At 41.4% G+C, this 18887-nt stretch overlaps 7 protein-coding genes across 7 annotated transcripts; 3 read left to right on the top strand and 4 right to left on the bottom strand.

The window, feature by feature from the left end:
• Nucleotides 1–193: 193 nt before the first annotated feature.
• On the bottom strand, nucleotides 194–4166 carry SAPINGB_P005418 (uncharacterized protein; the record flags this gene model as incomplete). Its single annotated transcript, XM_032000132.1, has 2 exons — nucleotides 194–3777; nucleotides 3926–4166. The coding sequence occupies 2 exons, from the start codon at nucleotides 4164–4166 to the stop codon at nucleotides 194–196; spliced, it is 3825 nt and encodes a 1274-aa protein (XP_031856023.1).
• Nucleotides 4167–6144: 1978 nt separating this feature from the next.
• SAPINGB_P005417 (uncharacterized protein) lies at nucleotides 6145–10409 on the top strand (the record flags this gene model as incomplete). Its single annotated transcript, XM_032000131.1, has 2 exons — nucleotides 6145–6231; nucleotides 6429–10409. 2 exons carry the CDS (start codon nucleotides 6145–6147, stop codon nucleotides 10407–10409), a joined length of 4068 nt encoding a protein of 1355 aa, XP_031856022.1.
• Nucleotides 10410–10535: 126 nt separating this feature from the next.
• On the bottom strand, nucleotides 10536–11093 carry SAPINGB_P005416 (uncharacterized protein; the record flags this gene model as incomplete). Its single annotated transcript, XM_032000130.1, has 1 exon — nucleotides 10536–11093. The coding sequence occupies one exon, from the start codon at nucleotides 11091–11093 to the stop codon at nucleotides 10536–10538; it is 558 nt and encodes a 185-aa protein (XP_031856021.1).
• A 375-nt stretch (nucleotides 11094–11468) lies between these two features.
• On the top strand, nucleotides 11469–12293 carry SAPINGB_P005415 (mitochondrial 54S ribosomal protein uL6m; the record flags this gene model as incomplete). The annotated part of the gene is made up of 1 exon (XM_032000129.1): nucleotides 11469–12293. One exon carries the CDS (start codon nucleotides 11469–11471, stop codon nucleotides 12291–12293), a length of 825 nt encoding a protein of 274 aa, XP_031856020.1.
• A 150-nt stretch (nucleotides 12294–12443) lies between these two features.
• SAPINGB_P005414 (uncharacterized protein) lies at nucleotides 12444–13274 on the bottom strand (the record flags this gene model as incomplete). Its single annotated transcript, XM_032000128.1, has 1 exon — nucleotides 12444–13274. One exon carries the CDS (start codon nucleotides 13272–13274, stop codon nucleotides 12444–12446), a length of 831 nt encoding a protein of 276 aa, XP_031856019.1.
• Nucleotides 13275–13653: 379 nt separating this feature from the next.
• Nucleotides 13654–14724, top strand: SAPINGB_P005413 (mitochondrial 54S ribosomal protein uL3m; the record flags this gene model as incomplete). The annotated part of the gene is made up of 1 exon (XM_032000127.1): nucleotides 13654–14724. The coding sequence occupies one exon, from the start codon at nucleotides 13654–13656 to the stop codon at nucleotides 14722–14724; it is 1071 nt and encodes a 356-aa protein (XP_031856018.1).
• Nucleotides 14725–14953: 229 nt separating this feature from the next.
• Nucleotides 14954–18468, bottom strand: SAPINGB_P005412 (uncharacterized protein; the record flags this gene model as incomplete). The annotated part of the gene is made up of 4 exons (XM_032000126.1): nucleotides 14954–17997; nucleotides 18053–18125; nucleotides 18199–18228; nucleotides 18373–18468. The coding sequence occupies 4 exons, from the start codon at nucleotides 18466–18468 to the stop codon at nucleotides 14954–14956; spliced, it is 3243 nt and encodes a 1080-aa protein (XP_031856017.1).
• Between the last annotated feature and the right edge of the window lie 419 nt (nucleotides 18469–18887).

The raw sequence follows: 18887 nt of genomic DNA, 5'->3' as shown, positions 1-18887 counted from the left end.
AAAAAAACAGTAAAAATACATAAGAGATTTTAATTAAATTATGGTTTTTTTTTTTATTTTTTTAATTTTTTTTTAAATTTTTTTTTTATTTTTTTTTTTTGGAACAATCTCAATTAATTTATTTTGTCAAATATTAAAAAAAAAAAGCGTCATTTTGGATAAAAAAAAAAAAAGCCTGCACCAAAAATTATGTTTATTTCACCTCCTCAGTGAACAGTGACACGTATTCACCACCAGATGGAGCAGCAGTTGCAAGAGGCTCAGTTTCCTTGGCCTCTTCAGGAGCTTCCTTTTCAACTTCGGTAGTATCTTTCTTTTCTGTAGTCTCAGCCTTTTCCACATCAGTCTTCAATGCATCTTCAATATTTGATTTGTCATTTGCATCATCGCTATCTTGAGAAAAGCCAGAGAAGGTACGCTCGTGCTCGTAAATCTCAGAAGGCTCTTCGGTAGGAGCAGAGGGTGGGATAGAGCTGGCACTGGTGGTGGTAATGGCAGCACGAGCTGCAGCTGCAGCTGCACCGGCAGCGGTTCCAGAAGCAGAAGCTGTTGTGGAAGAAGAGGGACCAGCAGCACTTGATGAGGGACCAGAAACGCTAGAAACAAATTTTACTGGTCTAATAGTTTCAACCTTGGTTTGCGTCTGTGGAGCACGAGCAGCAGCGGCGGGGCTAGCAGCAGTCTGTGCAGCAGTCTTAGAAGCATTCTTAGAGGATCCATTTGTTGTAAGGGCATTCTTCATCTTTCTAAAAAATTTTCGGGAGCGCGAAGTCGAAGCTGTAGAGACAGAAGCTGATGTAGTAGCAGGAGAGATCGAAGCTCCAGGTGAAGTTGGCGAAATAGGAACAGCCTTGGGAGATGTGGTAGTGACAGGAGTTACCGGTGTTGCAGTGACAGGAACAGGAACAGGAACAGGAACAGCAGCAACAACGGTGGCCGACGTGGTTTTTGTAGTAGGGACAGTAGTATCTAAACTTTCATCTTTAGCAATAGGCTTTTCAGGTGTCTCGGGAGTATCCAAGTCCTCAGAAATCTTTGGTTTGGACTTGCCCTTGTCTAGAGATGGAGTGGCAGCTCTACTTGTGTTGGAAGTACTTGGAGTCAATGTCTTGACATCCAATTTATCCTTAACGTCATCGGTAGTCACAGGGGCTGTAGTGGTTTTAGGAGAGGGTGTTTCAACTTCCTTAGAAACGACAGGAGCTTCCCCAATAGGAGTAGTCTCAACTGCCTTAGAAACAGGAACGGGGGGAGCAGAAGTAGCAATAGTAGATTCTTTAGGCTCTTCCACCTCTTCATCAGCAACTTCTGCGGTAGCAAAAGAAGAGTCAGAGCCGACAGTATGAGAAACAACAGGGACAGGGGGAGCAATTGCTGTTACTGTGGTGGTAGCAGGTGTAGTAGTGGCCTTGAGAGGATCAGCGAAAGCCTCATCAATCTTCTCAACATCAGTGAGAGTGGCATGTCCTGCAGAGGCAGCGGCATCTTTAGCAAGAGCCTCTGAATCCTTGTCGATTTCAACATCAGGAATTGACCTGGCAAGATCTTCTTTGGTAACTTCCTCAGCAGCATTGGAGGCGGTTCTGGCCAAGTCGAGTTCAGATTCGTCCAAACCAACCTTAGGGATGGCAGCATCGAGATCCTTGGCGGTGGCCTCATCAGCAGCATCAGCAGCTTCTTCGGCTAGAATTTCTGACTTTTCGTCAATAGTGACATCAGGGAAATCAGCCTCGAGCTCTTCTTCAGCAGCCTCTTCAGCAGATCTGGCAGCGGCGATAGGAAGTTCTTCTTCTTTAGCCGCGGCATCTTCAGCATCAACGTCAGCCTCGACCTTGGCCAAAATTTCCTTTGCATCATCGTCATCAAATGCATCTTTTTCTTCAGCTTCCTTGGCTTCGTCCTCTGCCATCTCCTCTGCAATTTCCTCTGCAATTTCCCTGTCGATTTCATCCTCATCAATTTCACCCGAATCCACAGAGTCTTCAGTATCAACAACAACGGGGATATGTGCACCAGACTCCAAATGAGCCATTTGAGTTGTCTCTTCCTTAAGCTTTTGCTCGAGATGCTTCTGAGCAGCAACAGCATCATGAACTTCAGAATCAGCCTTGGCCTTTTCAGCTTCAGCGGTTGCCTTTTGAGATTCGGCCTCAAGAACCTTTGCATTAGCAGCAGCGAGTTCGGCTTCAGCACGGGTAATCTCGGCACGAGCTTTTTCAGCTTGAGCATCAGAAGAGGCTTGAGCTTCAGCAATCTTTGCTTGTTCAAGTTTGTGCTCAGCACTAAGCTTAAGAGCTTGGGTACGTTGAACTTCAACTAACGCAAGACTTTCAGCCTCCTGGGCACGAGCAGCAGCAACAGCCATGTTGAAAGAAGCAGTTTTAAGGGCATGCTTCTCTTTGCGCTTCTGCTCCAACAAGGCCAATTTTTCAGCCTTCAACTTGGCACGTTCCTGGGCCTTGCGGGACTTTTCTTGAGCACGAGCCTGATCATTAGCGGCACGCTGGACTTGACGTTCTTGCTCAACCTTTTTGCGCTCGGCCTCATGTTGTTCCTTTTCCTTTGTACGTTGCTCAATCATAATGGCACGCTGTTTGGCAAGCTCTTCACTTCTAATAGCCTTTGCAGCAGCCTTTTGTTCAGCAGCCTGGCGACGCTCATTAGCCTTCTTTTCGTGCTCAAGACGCTTTTCTTCAGCACGTCTCTTGCGCTCCTCTTCTTCGGCAATGCGGCGTTCCTCATCAGCTTGGCGTTGAGCAGCAGCCTTTTCAGAAATTTCCATCAAGACTGGACGAACATTACGTTCAGCAATGGCGTCGACATCAGACTGGGTGATGAAAAGGCCACCACCAATGTCAATTTTACCATGATTGACAAGTCTGGCGGTTCCCTTTTCTTGGGCAATGGCAAGAGCTTCTTCGTAGTAGGGGGCATTAAGAGTGGGGTTCTTGTAATAAAGTTCCTGGTCAATTTGGTTGATGGAAGACTGAGCACGCTGGCGGGCAATTGCCAAAACGGCTTCGTAGGACTGCGCAGTCATTTGAGAAGCTTGACGCTCACGCTCAAGACGTTCAACATCATTTTCGTGAGACAAGTTAGCTGCATAAGAGGCAGCATTAGCATTAACGCCAGTGGTTGCAGTGGAAGCTCTTCTTCCGGTTGAGGGCATCTCCAAGTTTGAAGTTGCATTTGTTGGAAGATAAATTTTTGAGAGCCTTTCAGAGGCTCTTCTTCTGGCTGTTTCTTCAACATTGCTAATGTTTGAAAGAAGGTAATTATTTTCCGGAGAGGGTGCCTTGTTAGGGTTTTGAGAAGGGTTAAGAGGGTCATATGTAGAGCTGGAAATGCTAGCGAGACCATTAGGAGTGAACGTCAAATTAGACATGGTTCTAGAGCCATTCTTTGCGGGAGAATAGGTGCTGGTTGCAGCAAGGCCTGCAGTAGAATCGGATTTTGAGCGATCACCCCAAGCATAAGCGTCTGGGATTCTCTTTGCGGCAGTTTCGTTAGCTGGGACGGCATGAGCAGCAAGGGCAGCTTCGGAAGAGTAAAGACCAGCGCCTGAGATAGATTCGCGGCCTTCTTTGGGGAAGACTGTCTTATCTTTTGCCGAGACAGCAGCGGTAGCTGCAGCTGCTGGAGTAGTTGGTTTCCAGACCTTGACTGATTTTGGGTGCGAGTTCGCGAACGAGGCAGCCTTAAGGCCAGTTTCTGAAGTTTTATGTTGCCATAATTTAAGTGAGAGGTCAGATTTGTTTGCGAGGATTGCAGCTTCATCTATATGAATAGTAAAAAAAAAAAAAAAGAAAAAAAAAGAAAAACGCGTATTAGTTTAAGTAAAAAAAAAAAAAAAACTCAAAAGTGCGTTATATATATATAAAAAAGAAAATATCATAACGCTACTACTACTAATAATAATACATACTTGGTGAAGAAGTTGCTACACCCAAAGTTGGGTAGCCAGGCATAGCATAAATGCCATATTTTTTCTTATTAGCGTAGATGGCAGCTTCTGAAAGCTTTCTGGGATCATCTGTGTAAATTTCCTGAACCTTGTGGGTATTATTGTTGATAATGATTGCTCTATTACGCGAGCTGGCATGAGAAGCTGAATGCGATGGAGCCGTAGAAGCTGAGGAAGCAGCCGATGAAGATGCTATTGACATTTGAAAGATGACAAGAAAAGAGAAGTATTATTCTCTTGTTTTATTATTATAGTATTATTTTTTTTTGTTAATAATTTATTAAAATGTTGATTTTTTTTTTTTAAAAAATTGTTGAACAAGAAGATAAGATGTTTAAAAAAGAGGGGTGACTTTTTCCCTAAACAATGACAAAAATTATAGTGGAAATTAAGCGCAAACAACAAAAACAAAAAAAATGGCGATATTTAAAGAGGATTTTTAGAAATATATATAGATAGATAGATAGATAGATAGATAGATAATAATGATAGGATATGCTGAAAAACAACAATACAAAAACAACAGCGAAAAAAAAAAAGGTTCAATTGACAAAGTTTTCAAAGGGGGAATGGATAAACAACAATGGATGGTTTAAAGAAAGAAAAAAAAAAAAAAAAAAAAAAAAAGGAAAAAGGAAAGGGAGAGAGAAAAAAGAGAAAAGAGAAAAATTTAATAAAAAAAAAAAAAAAAAAGCTAAATTGAAGCTTGTCAAAAAGGCAATCGCTACTAAAAACCAACTGCGTAAGTTTAATACTGAGTGTAACTATAGAACTGGCGGTGGATATTATCACTGTGAATTAATTATATATGAGGAGGAAATTCCATTTTCAATTGCCACCGCTTCTGCTGCTGCTGCTGTTGTTGCTGCCTTTCCATTAATAAAATTTCAACATGTCAATTTAACAATTATTAAATTGATATCTTATATAAGAAATATATATATTTAACTTTTGAAGGTCTTTTTTTTTCATTATTAAAGCAATTGAATTTTTTTTTTTTTAACTTTACTTTACTTTAATTTACTTTACTTTAACTCTTTTTTTTTTTCTTACTTTGCTGTATATCTTGTTTAATTGCTTCTCAGAAACTTCACCTGCTGCTGCCCGCTTTTGTGTCTTTTTTTTTTTTTTTTTTTTTTTTTTGAATTTAAATAAATAGAAAATATGGTGACATCATGTGAGGCGCCTCGACTTGCGTCGTCGCCCCGCAGCACCCAAAAAAAAATAAAAAAATAAAAATAATTAACAGCCATATTAGGGAAGTAAGTATGGCACAAAGTTTTAAACTGCGTAATATAAAAACAAAAAAAAAAAAAAAATAATTTTAAAAAAAAAAAATAAAGCAAAATTAAAGATTTCTTTGTGTTAAGCTTCTGTACGGCTGTGCATTTATAGATACACTCAAGTGGAGTACACAAAGGAATGGCTAAAAACATATTTACTAATCATGAGTCAGTAATTACAAATATTTCCAGACAAGAAATTAAATTAAAATTTATGACACAATTATATTTCATAATTGTAACAAAAATGTTATGTAATAGATCTTTTATCTCTCTTATTTATTTATTTTATTTTATTTTTATTTTTTTTTTGTTTTTTTTGTAACAACTAGCCTTCTAAAGAACCATCTAAAATATATGCTTAACCATCTGTTTTTTTTTTTTTTTTTTTTTTTTTTTTTTATTCTTCTCCGCCAAACCAAAAGACTTATCCACGTGCCAAATCCTCCATTGGTGATAGAGTAAAAAAGTAAACACACACCTCCAACCACAGACTTTTTGTACACACACACTCACATATATACCCATATATATATACACACACACACACACACACACACACATATATACACACACTTACTTTAACAATACAATAAGATCCATTCCTTCTTTATTACCCTATGAAAACCCGCTGAAGAAAACGGTTCTTTTTTCTAATCCGCAGTTTGAACAACTACTGGTCGATCCCATCATTCTATTGGGAAAATAAACCGAAAATTTTTTTTTTCTTTTTTTTTTTTTTCTTCTTCTTCTTCTTCTTCTTCTTCTTCTTCTTCTTCTTCTTCTTCTTCTTCTTCTTTCTCGCCTTATAATATATACCCTTATTTTTTTTTTTTTCTCTTCCTCCCTTTCTTTCTTCTTTTTAAACCTTCTTCACCAGTAGATTTTTTTTTAAAAATGAAGTATGGGAAGTACTTAGCCAAGCGCCAACTGGATATTCCAGAGTACTCAAATTACTTTATGAACTATAAGGCTCTTAAAAAGGTAAGTTTTTTGATTTATCAATTCTTTCTTTCTTTCTTTCTTTCTTTCTTTCTTTCTTTCTTTCTTTCTTTCTTTCTTTCTTTCTTTCTTTCTTTCTTTCTTTCTTTCTTTCTTTCTTTCTTTTTTTTTTTTTATTTTATTTTTTTTTTTTTTAAAATAAAGATTGCTAACATGTTTTATTCTTATTCTTATAATAGGTCATCAAATCTCTTTCTGCCCCAGTTGCCGCTAGATCTCCTCAAGATGTTGAGAAAATCCTTCAAGATAACAAAGCCTCTTTCTTTTTCCGCGTCGAAAGAGAACTTGAAAAAGTCAATGCCTTTTATATTCAAAAAGAAGCAGAGCTTAAACTCCGACTAGACATTTTAATACAAAAAAAAATCACAGCTTATCAAAGTGGCGCCCTATTATCTTCTTCAACCTCATCTCTCGCTTATATCACTCTCCATGAAGGCTTTCAGCGATTTCTTAGAGACCTCGACAAACTAGAACAGTTTATAGAACTCAATGCAACAGGGTTTTCCAAAGTTCTCAAGAAATGGGACAAGCGCTCAAAGTCACAAACAAAAGAACTTTATCTTTCCCGCGCCGTTGAAGTCCAACCTGTTTTCCATCGCGAAGAGCTTGCTGACATGTCAGACAAGGCATCAACTTCAATTCTTGAACTAAAGGCTTGGGCCGAAGGTGATTCCGTCTTTTTTGAGGGTAAAAGTAGCGATGACAAGACCTCGGAAAAGGACAACGTAAATACCCAAAAGTCTGCTAATACTACTGCAACATCAACTACCACTACAACATCAAACATCAAGGTCAATCTTCAAAATCCTATAGAACAGTCTCAAATCTTGACCTCATCAACTGATGATCTTTACTATGAATTCATCAAAACTGCTTCTTCTACTGATACCAACTCTGATACCACAAAAAAGGTTTTTGCAGAATGGATCTCTCGCCTTTCCCAACTTGAAGGCGCAAAAGAACGTATTACAAGTATCTTCTTGTTAGCTATCCCAACAAAGGCATCTGATGCCGCTCTTATTGCACTCTACGATTCTGGCTATGTGGATATTCATGCCATTGACGAAATCAATAACCAATCTGTTCTCCACAAGGCTGCAATGGTAGGAAGAACAGTCATTGTAGATTTGGCTCTAGATCAAGGTGTTTCTCCATCTTCCCAAGATACTTATGGCCGTACCCCCCTTCATTACGCCTGTCTTCACAATAATGTCGATCTGATTGAAAAATTTATTAAAAAGGGCGCTAATGTTGATGCTTTGGATAAAGACAACTTCTCTCCTTTATTATGTGCAATTATCTCCAAAAATTCCCAATGTGTCCGTCTTCTCATCAACTTTGGAGCAAAGGGTGATGGTGATTCTGAAAAGTTGTACATCCCGCTTAATTTTGCTTGCCAATACGGCATTTACGATGCTACAGAGATGATTCTCAATCGCTGGCCTAATGTCATCAAACCAGATGCCGAGGGTTTATATCCTATTCACATTGTTGCTAGAGCAGGCCATCATAACCTCATTCCTCTTCTCACTAAATATGGCACCAATGTCAACCAAGTCGACAAGCTCAACAAATGGACAGCTCTTTTTTATGCCGCATCCGAAGGCCATGCACTAGCTGTTAGGGAACTTCTCAAGGCAAATGCACATGTCGACATTTTAGATGAAGATGGGCACACTCCTCTTTACTATGCTACATGGGAGGGCCATGTGGAATGTGTTGAAGAGCTTTCTGCTGCTTTGGCCAAATCAAACGGCTCCTCTTGTGACCAATCAATTCCCATTCCAATCAACAACAACACAAATAATACTGCAGCCTCATCTTCTGCAATTTCAATACCTTCAAACACTGCCAACAGTTTTTCTAGTAACTTTATGGACCCCTCATCTTACTCCTCATCTCTTTCTCCAAATGACATGGACATTGAGAACTTGGATATGGATGGTATCCCTGATTTGTCTCTCCCTCCTCCAATTCTCCCCCTGCGTCGCTATGGTCACAATTTCCTTGACAAGAAAATTTTTGTACAACTTCTTTTTGATGCTGCTTCTTCTTCTTCATCCAAAATCCCAGTTATTGAATTTGACAAGGATGATGACACTCTGCCTGCAGGTCGCTTGACCATTTCCTCAAGAAACAATCATGAAATAATTCCGCAAAGCATTATTTTACCCATTTCCGAAAATGACAAGACTAGAATCTCTTTCCAAGTTGATTCTCTTGAAAACTTTGCAATCGATTTTGAAATTTATCCAACTTATGGTACAAAGATTGTGGCTAAAACTGCAGCCTTATCTTACATTTTTAACCAGCAACAAGCATTCAATCCAGAAAATCAGCATATTCTCGGAACTAGACATTTCTGTACTCTCCCTCTCTTTGATATGCGTCTTCAAACAGTGGGAAGAATTAACTTTGCTTTTCAAATTGTATTGCCATTTTCTGGTAAACCGTTGGAAATTACCAAGTTTGACACTTACTGGAAGTCAACGTCCCAATTCGACCAACAGGGTCAAGGGTCGCAGCAACAACAACAACAACAGCAGCAACAGCAACCTCAATTACCTCAACAAGTTTTGCATGATACATCCTCTCTACTCAACTCGTCACTGCCGGCCCTTCCTGCTAGTAATAATAACTCCCATACATCGCAGGTTCAAATGCTGCTACAATCTCAAAGATCTGGTTCCCCCATTATTAGCAATACTTTGAATAGCATAATCGCTGGTGGAACCAATACCCCCACTGGTCATTCCTCCTCAATTTATGGCCACGGTGCTCACCCTCCTGCACCAACTGGACCCTCTTCATTTTCTTCTTCATTCCACCACCACCATGGCTTTTCACAAACCCTCTCACTTGTCACTGCTTCCTCACTTTCTGGTGAGTTTTCTCGCATCAGTGTCTGCTTAACGCGTGATCTGATACCAGTGGTGGCGAATTTTTGGAATATTTATGTCAACAAGGTGGTGGACGTCCCCATTGGTCATTTAAATCTTTACCAGATTCTTTCCCTTTCTTCGTCTGGTGTCCCCCCCAAGGATTATCTGGTTGAGACAAAACGCAAGCTGGCTGCTGCCTCTTCTCCTGAAGAATTGCATAAGGCTCTTTCCAAGTGCAACCGCATCATTCCGTTGAAGGATTTTCTGCAAGCCACTCCAGTTGAGGCTAAGCTCGACATTTCTGTTTTGTACCCCACGCGTGCCGAGGCTGTCTACATGAACCTCGGAGTAAACACTTTCCCTGATCTTAACGTTTATGTGGACAAAATTCTTACAGTCTTGTTTGACCATGTTCGTGAGGTACGCAGTTCCCGGAACCCAGAAAATGCGCCATATGGTGGAACTCCTTCACAAACGCGATCCGTAATTTTCTCTTCTGCCCATCCGGACGTGTGCACAGTGCTCAACTGGAAACAGCCCAACTATCCTGTGTTTTTCCACGCAAACGCAGTTAAAATTGATACAGGGGTACTCAAATCCGCGGTACTCAAAAAACGCAGAGAGGATAGCGATGGTGACGTGCAGCTTGGCGATGAGGAGGAAACTGGAAGCTCAAATGCTCACGCGTTTAGTATTTTCAGTGCACATGGACTGCCTGTCCCTGAAACTGACCGTCGGTGCACTTCTCTCAAGGAAGCTACACTGTTTGCTGCAAACAATAACCTCCTAGGTCTTATTGTCAGTGCAGATTTGCTTTCACTTGTTCCCAGCTTGGTAAGCACCATTCGTGTGTTTGGCCTTGTTTTGGTGAGCGAATGCAAAGACAATGAGCCAGCAACAACTGCAGATGAAAGTTCTTCTGTTGCTTCTGTTGCTCCTGTTGCTCCTGTTACTAATTCTTTGCCAGTACCCAAGCCAGTTAATGGAAAGCCAAAGTCGTCTTCTCTTTCAGAAATGCTATCGTCTAAGGAATCAGATCGAAATTCGTTGAATGATGCAAAAACTACTACTGTCCCTACAACTACAAATATTCTGACTTCACCCCTAATTGCCTCGCTCATTTCGTCTACCTTGGATACTAGGGTAACAGGATCTGGGACTTCGTTACTCAATAACTCGACAACGCCTAGTGCTCAACAACAGATGGCTATGTTACCTGGGGTTGATGGGTTCCGTAATGGAAATGTACTCAAGTTTAAGGGTGCTATAGACATGTAAAATTTACCTACAGCGTATCTGTGTATATTCTTTAAATGACTTTTTTTTTTCCCCCCCACCAAACGTATATTAGCATATAATTTTTTTTAATATTAATATTTCATTAAAATCCAGTTTTCCATATATCTATAATAAAAAGTCGTCCACTTCTTGTCTGTATTTTGCAATATTTCTTTTAATCTTAGACTCATCGACCCATGTTAGGTAATCCTCCATCTTCTTTGTGACCAAAAACGCTGGGTCTGTGATAACCTGAGGTCCCACGCGTACATGACCCTGCTCTACAAACAGAGTTGCATCTCGGATTGATGGTGCCATTTTGAGTCTCCACATGACTACTGGGATTCGTCGCCGGCAAAAGTTGGAGACTATGATTTGACCCTCCAAATCACTAACTTTTGCTTTACGACCACCAAACCCAAGCACACCCATAGATTCAAGCTTTTCCAGCATCAACTTTTCATGTTTCAGACGAACTGGGTCTCGTGCATCGAGCTCCGTCAGCTTCAAAGCAAACCGCCGTATTTCACCACATAACTTATGGTACTTGCTATAGTCGTTGCGGTTCTGGATGTGATAGCGTTGCATGATCAGGGTTTCTTTGTGGCCATTGTCTTGTTCCCAGTCATAGAAATCAACCTTTTTCAGGAGTTTCTCCTCATGATGTTTCAGTTTTCGGACCATAGTTATTGTGTGTAAATTGGTATATATAGATTTGGGGATATGCTTGTATGATGATGGTATGAAATATGAAAAAAAATAATTGTGTTGTTGATTAATTTTTTTTTATTTTCTAAAAAAAAAAAAAAATTTTATAAAAAACAAGCCGCATTAACATCACATGACAAGGTTCATGAACCACATTTATTTATTTTATTTTTTTTCAATATTTTTAACTTACCACCTGCCAATCAACGTTCCCACCATAGCCAGCGAAATTTAACTGTATCCCTCCCCTCAAAAAAAATTTCACCACCAAAAACTTTTCTCTTTCCCACCAAATACAGACACAACCACCAAAACCACCACCATCCCCACTATCACCAACCTCTATCCACCATGTCTTTTACCAGATCTGCAGGCATGTCCTTTGCCCAACAAGGCATCTTTTCTCTGCGTCCGGCTGTTGTTTCTTCTTCTTCTCGGATACTACTTCAACGTTCAGCAGCTCCTGCTGTCGCCTTTTTCAGCACAAGCCCTGTTGCTCGATCTAACATTGGGTCGAGTCCTATCACAATCCCAGAAACAGTGAAAGTTGTTGTTTCTGATAAGCAGATTGATGAGATCTCGCGATTGCGCATGGAGATTAATTCAAAGCGTCGTGGCAAACCAGTCATTAACCTGACGCAACAGGCCCTGGTCAAGGGCCCTCGCGGCGAACTTACTATTGATCTCGCAGATTTTGTCAAGCTTGATATCGAGGACCTGCACCACAGCGACTCACCAGAAAGTGCAGGCGATGCACTTAAGAAGGTTACGGTGCGCGTACGTGACGAAAAGGATAAGCCTCAGCGCTCCATGTGGGGTACTACACGATCGCTTCTTAACAATGGCATCATTGGTGTTACTGAGGGCCACATTGCCATCATCAAGTTTGTGGGTACTGGTTTCCGTGCATCTCTTGAGAAGGATGCTGCTCAGAACAATAGGGAGTACATCTCACTCAAGGTCGGCTACTGTGTGCCTATTCGTGTTGATATCCCTGAGGGAATCAAGATCCAGCTGCCATTGCCTCACCGCATGATTATTGAGGGCAATGACAAGCAACAAGTCAAACTGCTGGCTGCTGAGATTAGAAAGCACAGAAAGCCTGAGCCTTACAAGGGTAAAGGTATATTTGTTGATGGTGAGACCATCAAGCTTAAGGCCCGCAAGATTAAATAAACGGCTCTCTATTCTTTATATTTTTCTTTTCACTTGTATATATACACATTTGTTTCTTGTCTTTTTTTAATCGTAAATATATTCACACATTATATACAAAACAGTTCATTAGTAGGAGGGGAGGGGGAGATATAAAACACATTACACAATTTAGAAGTTTTCGGATCTGTGTCTACTGGTGGCTTCTTCATTCTTTAAGGGAATAAAGGGCATGTACTCCTCTTCAAGAAGAGACATGGGCTCGCCATTTTCTGGAGTCACAGACCACTCAGTAACAACAAAGCGGTTAGTTTCCTGAGACTTTTCTGCCTTGAACCAGACGATGGCCTTAGGCACTTTAGAGCCCTTGATGGTGTACTTGAAGTCAACGGCACCACCAACGGTAGAAATGTAGCCTGTAATCCATGGGAATAGTGAGTAAAATGAGATATTGTCTCCGAGCAGTTCGCGGGCTCTAGCCGAGCGTCTCAGAGTGTAAAGAGTGGAAGTAACAACTGGCGAGTTTGCATCTTCGTACTTGACAATACCACCAAAGGTAAGCAGCATGAATGCAATGAATGCATAGAAAGAGCGTCTGGTTCTGCGAGATTCGGCCAAGGGGTCCGGCAGGTCTTCCGAGTGAATGGTAACGCGGCGGTTTCCGTTTTCATCGAAAAAATAATCGTGGTTGTCTGGATTGTCAATCGGGTTCGGGTACTGCTTGGTAATGTGCTCGTGAATGGCCTTAGTAGGTCGTACATTGATCTCGTCAAATGAGTCCGGAGCACGGAACTTTTCGTCTAGAGAAGAGGAAGAAGAAGAAGAAGAAGAAGAAGAAGAAGAGGAAGAAGACTCGGTTTCTGAGGATTTGAAGTTGGGCGTGTTACGGTTGGACGAAAAGGAGGGTGAAGAGGAATACAGGCGAGCCAAAGCCACACGGCCTGCGAGCGGCCGGACCCCGAGAAGTCTCTGGGACTTGAGTAGAGAGTATCTGAGAGACATTTCAGTAGGTAAAAGAACTGATATTTGATAAAGCTTTTCAGGTAAAAATAAAAACAAAATTGACTTTTTTAGAGTCGTAGTAGGGGATTGGGTGGTGGTGGTAGTGGTGGAGGTGGAGGAGCAGAAAAGAATGCCCGTTATGAAGATTTTCTGTTGTTTGTTGTTTGTGCGGGCCAATCGCCAGAGCCAAACTCCGGGTGTGAGAAACGCTCATCAATAACTTTTATGTACCAAAACCCTAACCCTGGAGATCACAGATGGTTTTGCGGATTTTCTGCTAAACCACCAAAAAAATTTTTCACATACACATCACCACCACCACCACCAAATTCCACCCTCCTCCTCCAATCCCAATCCCAACCACCAATCCCAATCAACAATGCTCGCATCAAAATCCAGCGCGCTTTGGGCCTCCGTGTCTGCGCCCAAGACACTTGTTCGTACGGCCGCAAAACTTACTTCTTACTCAGTGGCCTCGACTATCGAAACAACAACCCCCGTGCTCAACCACACTCCTGAGGCTGCGCACATGCGCAAGCTGCTTCCTGAGCGTACAGGTCTTCTTGCTCGCAAGGTCGGCATGATCACTTGGTTCAACACTTTTGACGAAAAGGCGACTGCTGCAAATAGCCGGCCTGCAGGTGGTGCCGCTGCTGCTGCTGCAAAGTCTGGCAAGGCAACTAAGAAGAGTCTTTCTGATGCTGCTGATGCTGCTGATGCTGCTGCTGCCGAGAAAGACAGTATACCCCAGGAAATTGTCGAAGGCCTTAAATCCTTGATTTCCCAGGACATTATTGGCGGTGGTCCCGGTCAAATGTTCCCCTGCACCGTACTTGAGGTGGATCGGTGCCAGGTGACTCATATCAAGACTCTGGCCAAGGATGGCTATTGTGCTGTTCAGGTTGGCATTTCCGATGTTGGTGTGCCCGGATCTCCCAACAATGAGGCATACATTCGCCGCAAGTTCACACGCGCTCAGCTTGGCCATTTTGCACGCGCTGAGGTCGCCCCCAAGAATGATGTTGCTGAATTTCTCGTCAAGAATGATGCGGCTGCTACTTCTCTTCCACTCGGAACTCTCCTCGATGCTGACCACTTTGCTCCAGGCCAGTACGTGGATCTTAAGAGCGTATCCAAGGGTAAGGGCTTTCAGGGTGTCATGAAACGACACGGCTTTCACGGTATGAGTGCATCACACGGTAACTCGCTGTCGCACAGAAGTGCGGGTTCCACCGGTATGAACCAGGATCCTGGAAGAGTTCTTCCTGGCAAGAAGATGCCTGGCCATATGGGGTTCAAGAATGTGACGATTCAAAACACACTTGTTATTGGTGTTGACAAGGAACGTGGCTACATCCTGGTTAAGGGTCCTGTCGCCGGCCCCAACGGCGCTGTTGTCAAGATTTCAGATGCAAAGAAGAAGCTTCCTGAGTACCTTGGCTTGAATTAAAACAGTATATATATTTTTTTTGTTTCCTTTGTATATATAAATTATAATAGCATCTTATTTTTTTTAAACAAATACTTTTTTTTTTGTTAAGTAAACTAAAATCTAATATCCAAGTGATATTTCTTCAAATTAAATTTTTTTTTTCCATCATTTTTTAAAATAAGCCAGTCCAGTCTAAATTATTTTCAACAACTTTCGCGTTTGTAGAAAGAGCCAATTCCTCATTTAGTCAGATTTCGTCGTCTTCAATTTCAGAGGGCTTCATGAGACCACCGACTTGCTTGGCACGTTCACGCTCCTCATTCTGCTTATTCTGTAACTCACGCTCCTTGTCCTCAGCAAACAGGTACTCTGTATCACTGCCATCAAACTCCTTGATTTCCAGCAAAAAGTCTCGTAGCGTGGTCTTGAATCGGTGTGGCTCGCGGTACTGCAGCACAAGATTTCCAATGAAATTGCTGACTTTAGCTCTTTGAAGATGTGGGAACGCATTGAGCAATAGATTCGTCATATATTCCTTAAAATAAGCAATATTGCTGGTACCACTGGGAGCCTCGTTGTCTTCGTAAATAGGTTTCGATACTCGGCCAGAATCCAAAAGTTCAATAATTTTCATGAGAATCTGAGACTGCGTTGTGAATCCAGCCTTATGATCGCTATCAGTAAGAACGTAAAAAGTATCACCAATAATAGGCTTGAAGAAACGTTTAAAGAAATTGTCAGAAATTTCATTGTGCAAGTCACCCATGTTGGTAATCAATTCTGACAGTAAACTCAGACCAGACGACTCCACATCTCTATTATCGTGCTTGGCACCCCACAGACAAGCGTCAACAGTTTGGCTGAAAACAGGAGCAGGTAGCTTCAAAAGAGCAGTAAAACTATTGAGGTTAATATTACGCAAAAGCTTAAAGAATTCGACACGGTGCTCTGGGTAATCATTCATAGTCTTGTTAATCATTTCCAGAGTGCTTTCAAAAACATTTTCCAAAATAGAAAGCACCATATCGGGAACAAGGCGACCCACTCTGTTAACAAGAGTACTCATGCAGTGCAATACTTCGGCTTCTCTTGCGTCGGGAAGGTTGGAGCGGTAGTCCTGCAATACTGCTTGCAAAAGACCAGGAACCATGTTTGTGCAAATATGGTCAAGGTCCTCGGCCTTAGAAACGTAAGCCTCGATAAGCTTGAGAATCTCCTTCTTGATAGTTCTAAGGCCACGTACTCTAGGAGTCTTGGTGGCAACAGGGCCCTGTTGAGCTACCGCATCAGAAATCATGGAAGAAACAGCTCTGTAAAGACTTAGCATGTCAACATAGATAAAACCAAGTTGGGGGGCAAAGTTGGCACCCAAAGCATAGCACGTCGACACATTAGTCTTCATAATATTTGCAATAATCTTGATAGTTTCCGGGTTAGTCAACAACTCCGGGTCAGTGCGAGACTGCTCAAGAATACCGTTCCAAGCAACATTGGGCATATTCATAAGTTCCTCAAGCAACTTGTCGCGAAGAGGTTTCGAGGTTTGAGACGCTATTATATAACCACAAGCCTCGTAAAAGGTTTGAACCTGTTGGGGCTGAAGATCGCTAGTAATGTCTGTGAGAGAGCGCAAAATCTCCTCAATAAATGGTTCAGACTCTCCGCTTTGAAGGGTAACAAAATGCCTCTTACACTTTTGAGCAATCTTAATAAAGGTATCACAGGCCATATCCTGAACACCATCGTGTGTTTCGTGCATAAACTCAAAGAGCTTATTAACGACAGTTTTGAGGAAGCGCCAGTGGGCGCGCAAAAAGCGAGGGTATTGGCCCACAATGTACATAATGTTGGATGCAACGACGGCTTTATTGTCTTTGCCGCGCTTCATATCTGTCAAGTTGAGAAGTTCGCGAATGACGTAAACAAGAAATTGTTTTTCCATTTCTTCATTCATGGCACCGGAGATGGAACCAATGGCCCAACAGAGAGTATTGATATTGTTCCAGGACCACTCGCTACCATCCATTTGTTTTGCAAGCTTGTTGCGCATAATTCTATCAGTATCGGAAACATCCAGGTGGGTAAGGTAAACAAGAACCTCGCGAATGCTCTTGTACAAGGTAATGGTATCGCTTTCCTTGACAAACTCACGGACGATCTCGCCTTCGTCGTTTTCGACAATCAAAACTTCTTCCGGACGAACCATTTTTTCAATCATGACGACACGAAGGGAGGAAAGAATTTGAGCGTAAATATGTTTACGGAGAGGGTAGTTTGCGAGGAGTTCTGGGCTTGCGGCACCACCAGTGTTGAAGTTTGCAAGGATGGAGCGGCCGAGGGCGGGGTTCATGTCTGAGAGGGGGATTCTTCTCATTTCGTCGTAAAGTTCTTGGACAAGACGGGCCCAGTAGTCCAAGGTAATTTTGAACAATTCACGTTCCTCGATTCTTGAAATATTGATGAGATAATTATGGGAGAGGATAAGAACAGTTCTGTCGTCTTGTTCCTCAATAAGTTTTAAGTGATGTGAAAAGAAAGTTGAGAGGAAAAGGGCAAGGTTTTGAATAAATTCCTGATCCTGGGAGCTTGCATCGTCAAAGATACTTTTAAAGTCAGTTGAGGGAGGGATGATGGAGCTAATAATTTCCATAGCAGTGACAAACATTTTGAAAAACATCTTGTCAGCGCTTGGGTTAGTCAAACCAGCGATTTCCGTCAAGCACTTGAGAGTGACATTTCTAAACTCAACTGGAGAAAGGAACTTTGTAACGAGAAGAGAGATAAGGGGAGTTTCAAAAATGTAATTGTGCTCGATCCAGTTGATGTACTTAAGAAGGGAGTGGAGAGTGGCCTGAATAAGAGAGGGCCGGGTGGCGTTGTTGAGGACCTCAAAGCAAAGTTGAAAGATTTGAGAAAACTCTTTTGCAAGCTGGCGCTTAAGGTCTGTTGCTTTTGTGGAGGTCATTTGCTCAGCAGAGAACTCAAAAACGTCTTCACTAAGAAGGTTGAGAATGACCATATTGTTTTCGCAAACGTTTGCACTGGAACGACTGGACTCGACAATATCTGGAATGAAAGAGGGCCAAGCGGCGGGCCACTCTTGTTTTAAGATTTGAACTAGAGTAAGGTTTGCCTTGTTGATAAGGGATTTCTGGGTGCGGAAGGTTGTTTCATCATTGGACCAGTTGACACAAAGTCCAACAACAAAGTTGCGAATTCCCTGGCGTTCATTTTCAGGGAGGATCTTCCATCGGGTAGAAATGAGTTTTTCAAGAACAGAAAGAGCGATATCTATAAAAAGTTAGGGAAAAAGAGAAACAATGATTAAAGAAGATTTTAAACTTACATTTTGATTGTGGATTTTTAGCTTCTTGAAGAATCTTTGGAGCACGAGTCCAGGAATCGGCATGGTCTTGAAACTGTAAAATTTTGTTAGAATGAAAAAGAAGGGGTTCGAATAAGTAAAAAAAAAAGAAAAAAAAAGAAACATACCTTTTTAAGTACAACATCAGCTTCAGATCTCTGTTTTAGAAAAAAAATATAAAGATTAGAGTAAAAAAACGAAAGTTGTTAGTTTTATCATTATTAAAGATAACAATGCTAGTCCACAAAAAAAAAAAATAAAAAGCAAACAAGCAGCTGTTGTGTGTATATTTGTTTACATACCTCGGCTGGTGTACCTTGACCTGAATAAAAGACTGTGACAATTCGATCCAACAGATCGATGTCGAGGTCTTTCGAGAAGTCCAAGAGCTGATCCATGGTATAGAATATGTGTAAGTTGGTATGGTTTAAAGGTGGTGGTGGTGGTGGTTAAAGATGGTGGTGGTTGTGGTGATGATGGGTGCGTGGTGGTATTTTTTTTGTTGGGTTTAAAGTGGTGGTGGTGGTGGTAATGAGGTTTTTAGTGGTTTGGGTTTTGTTTGCTTTAAGAGGGAGCGATTTTTTTTTTTAAAGGCAAGAAAAAATTTGTGTGTTGTGGGAATGCTTATTATGGTGGCAGTGATTGATTTTTTCTAAACAAACAAAAAAAAAATACCCCAGCAATCATACTTATAAAAATATCACCGCCACCAACCAACCATAGAAATATATTTATTTTATCATCACCAACCTCTTTCAAATAGTCCTTTTTAATTCATATTATTACAGGTAACCGCAGTGATAGTCATCGTCAAATA

This window comes from Magnusiomyces paraingens, assembly GCF_902498895.1.
Source record: "Magnusiomyces paraingens strain CBS 517.90 genome assembly, contig: contig4, whole genome shotgun sequence".
NCBI lineage: Eukaryota > Fungi > Ascomycota > Dipodascomycetes > Dipodascales > Dipodascaceae > Magnusiomyces > Magnusiomyces paraingens.
The sequence above is the reverse complement of the archived record's forward strand: the minus strand, read 5'-3'. Positions and strand labels throughout refer to the sequence as shown.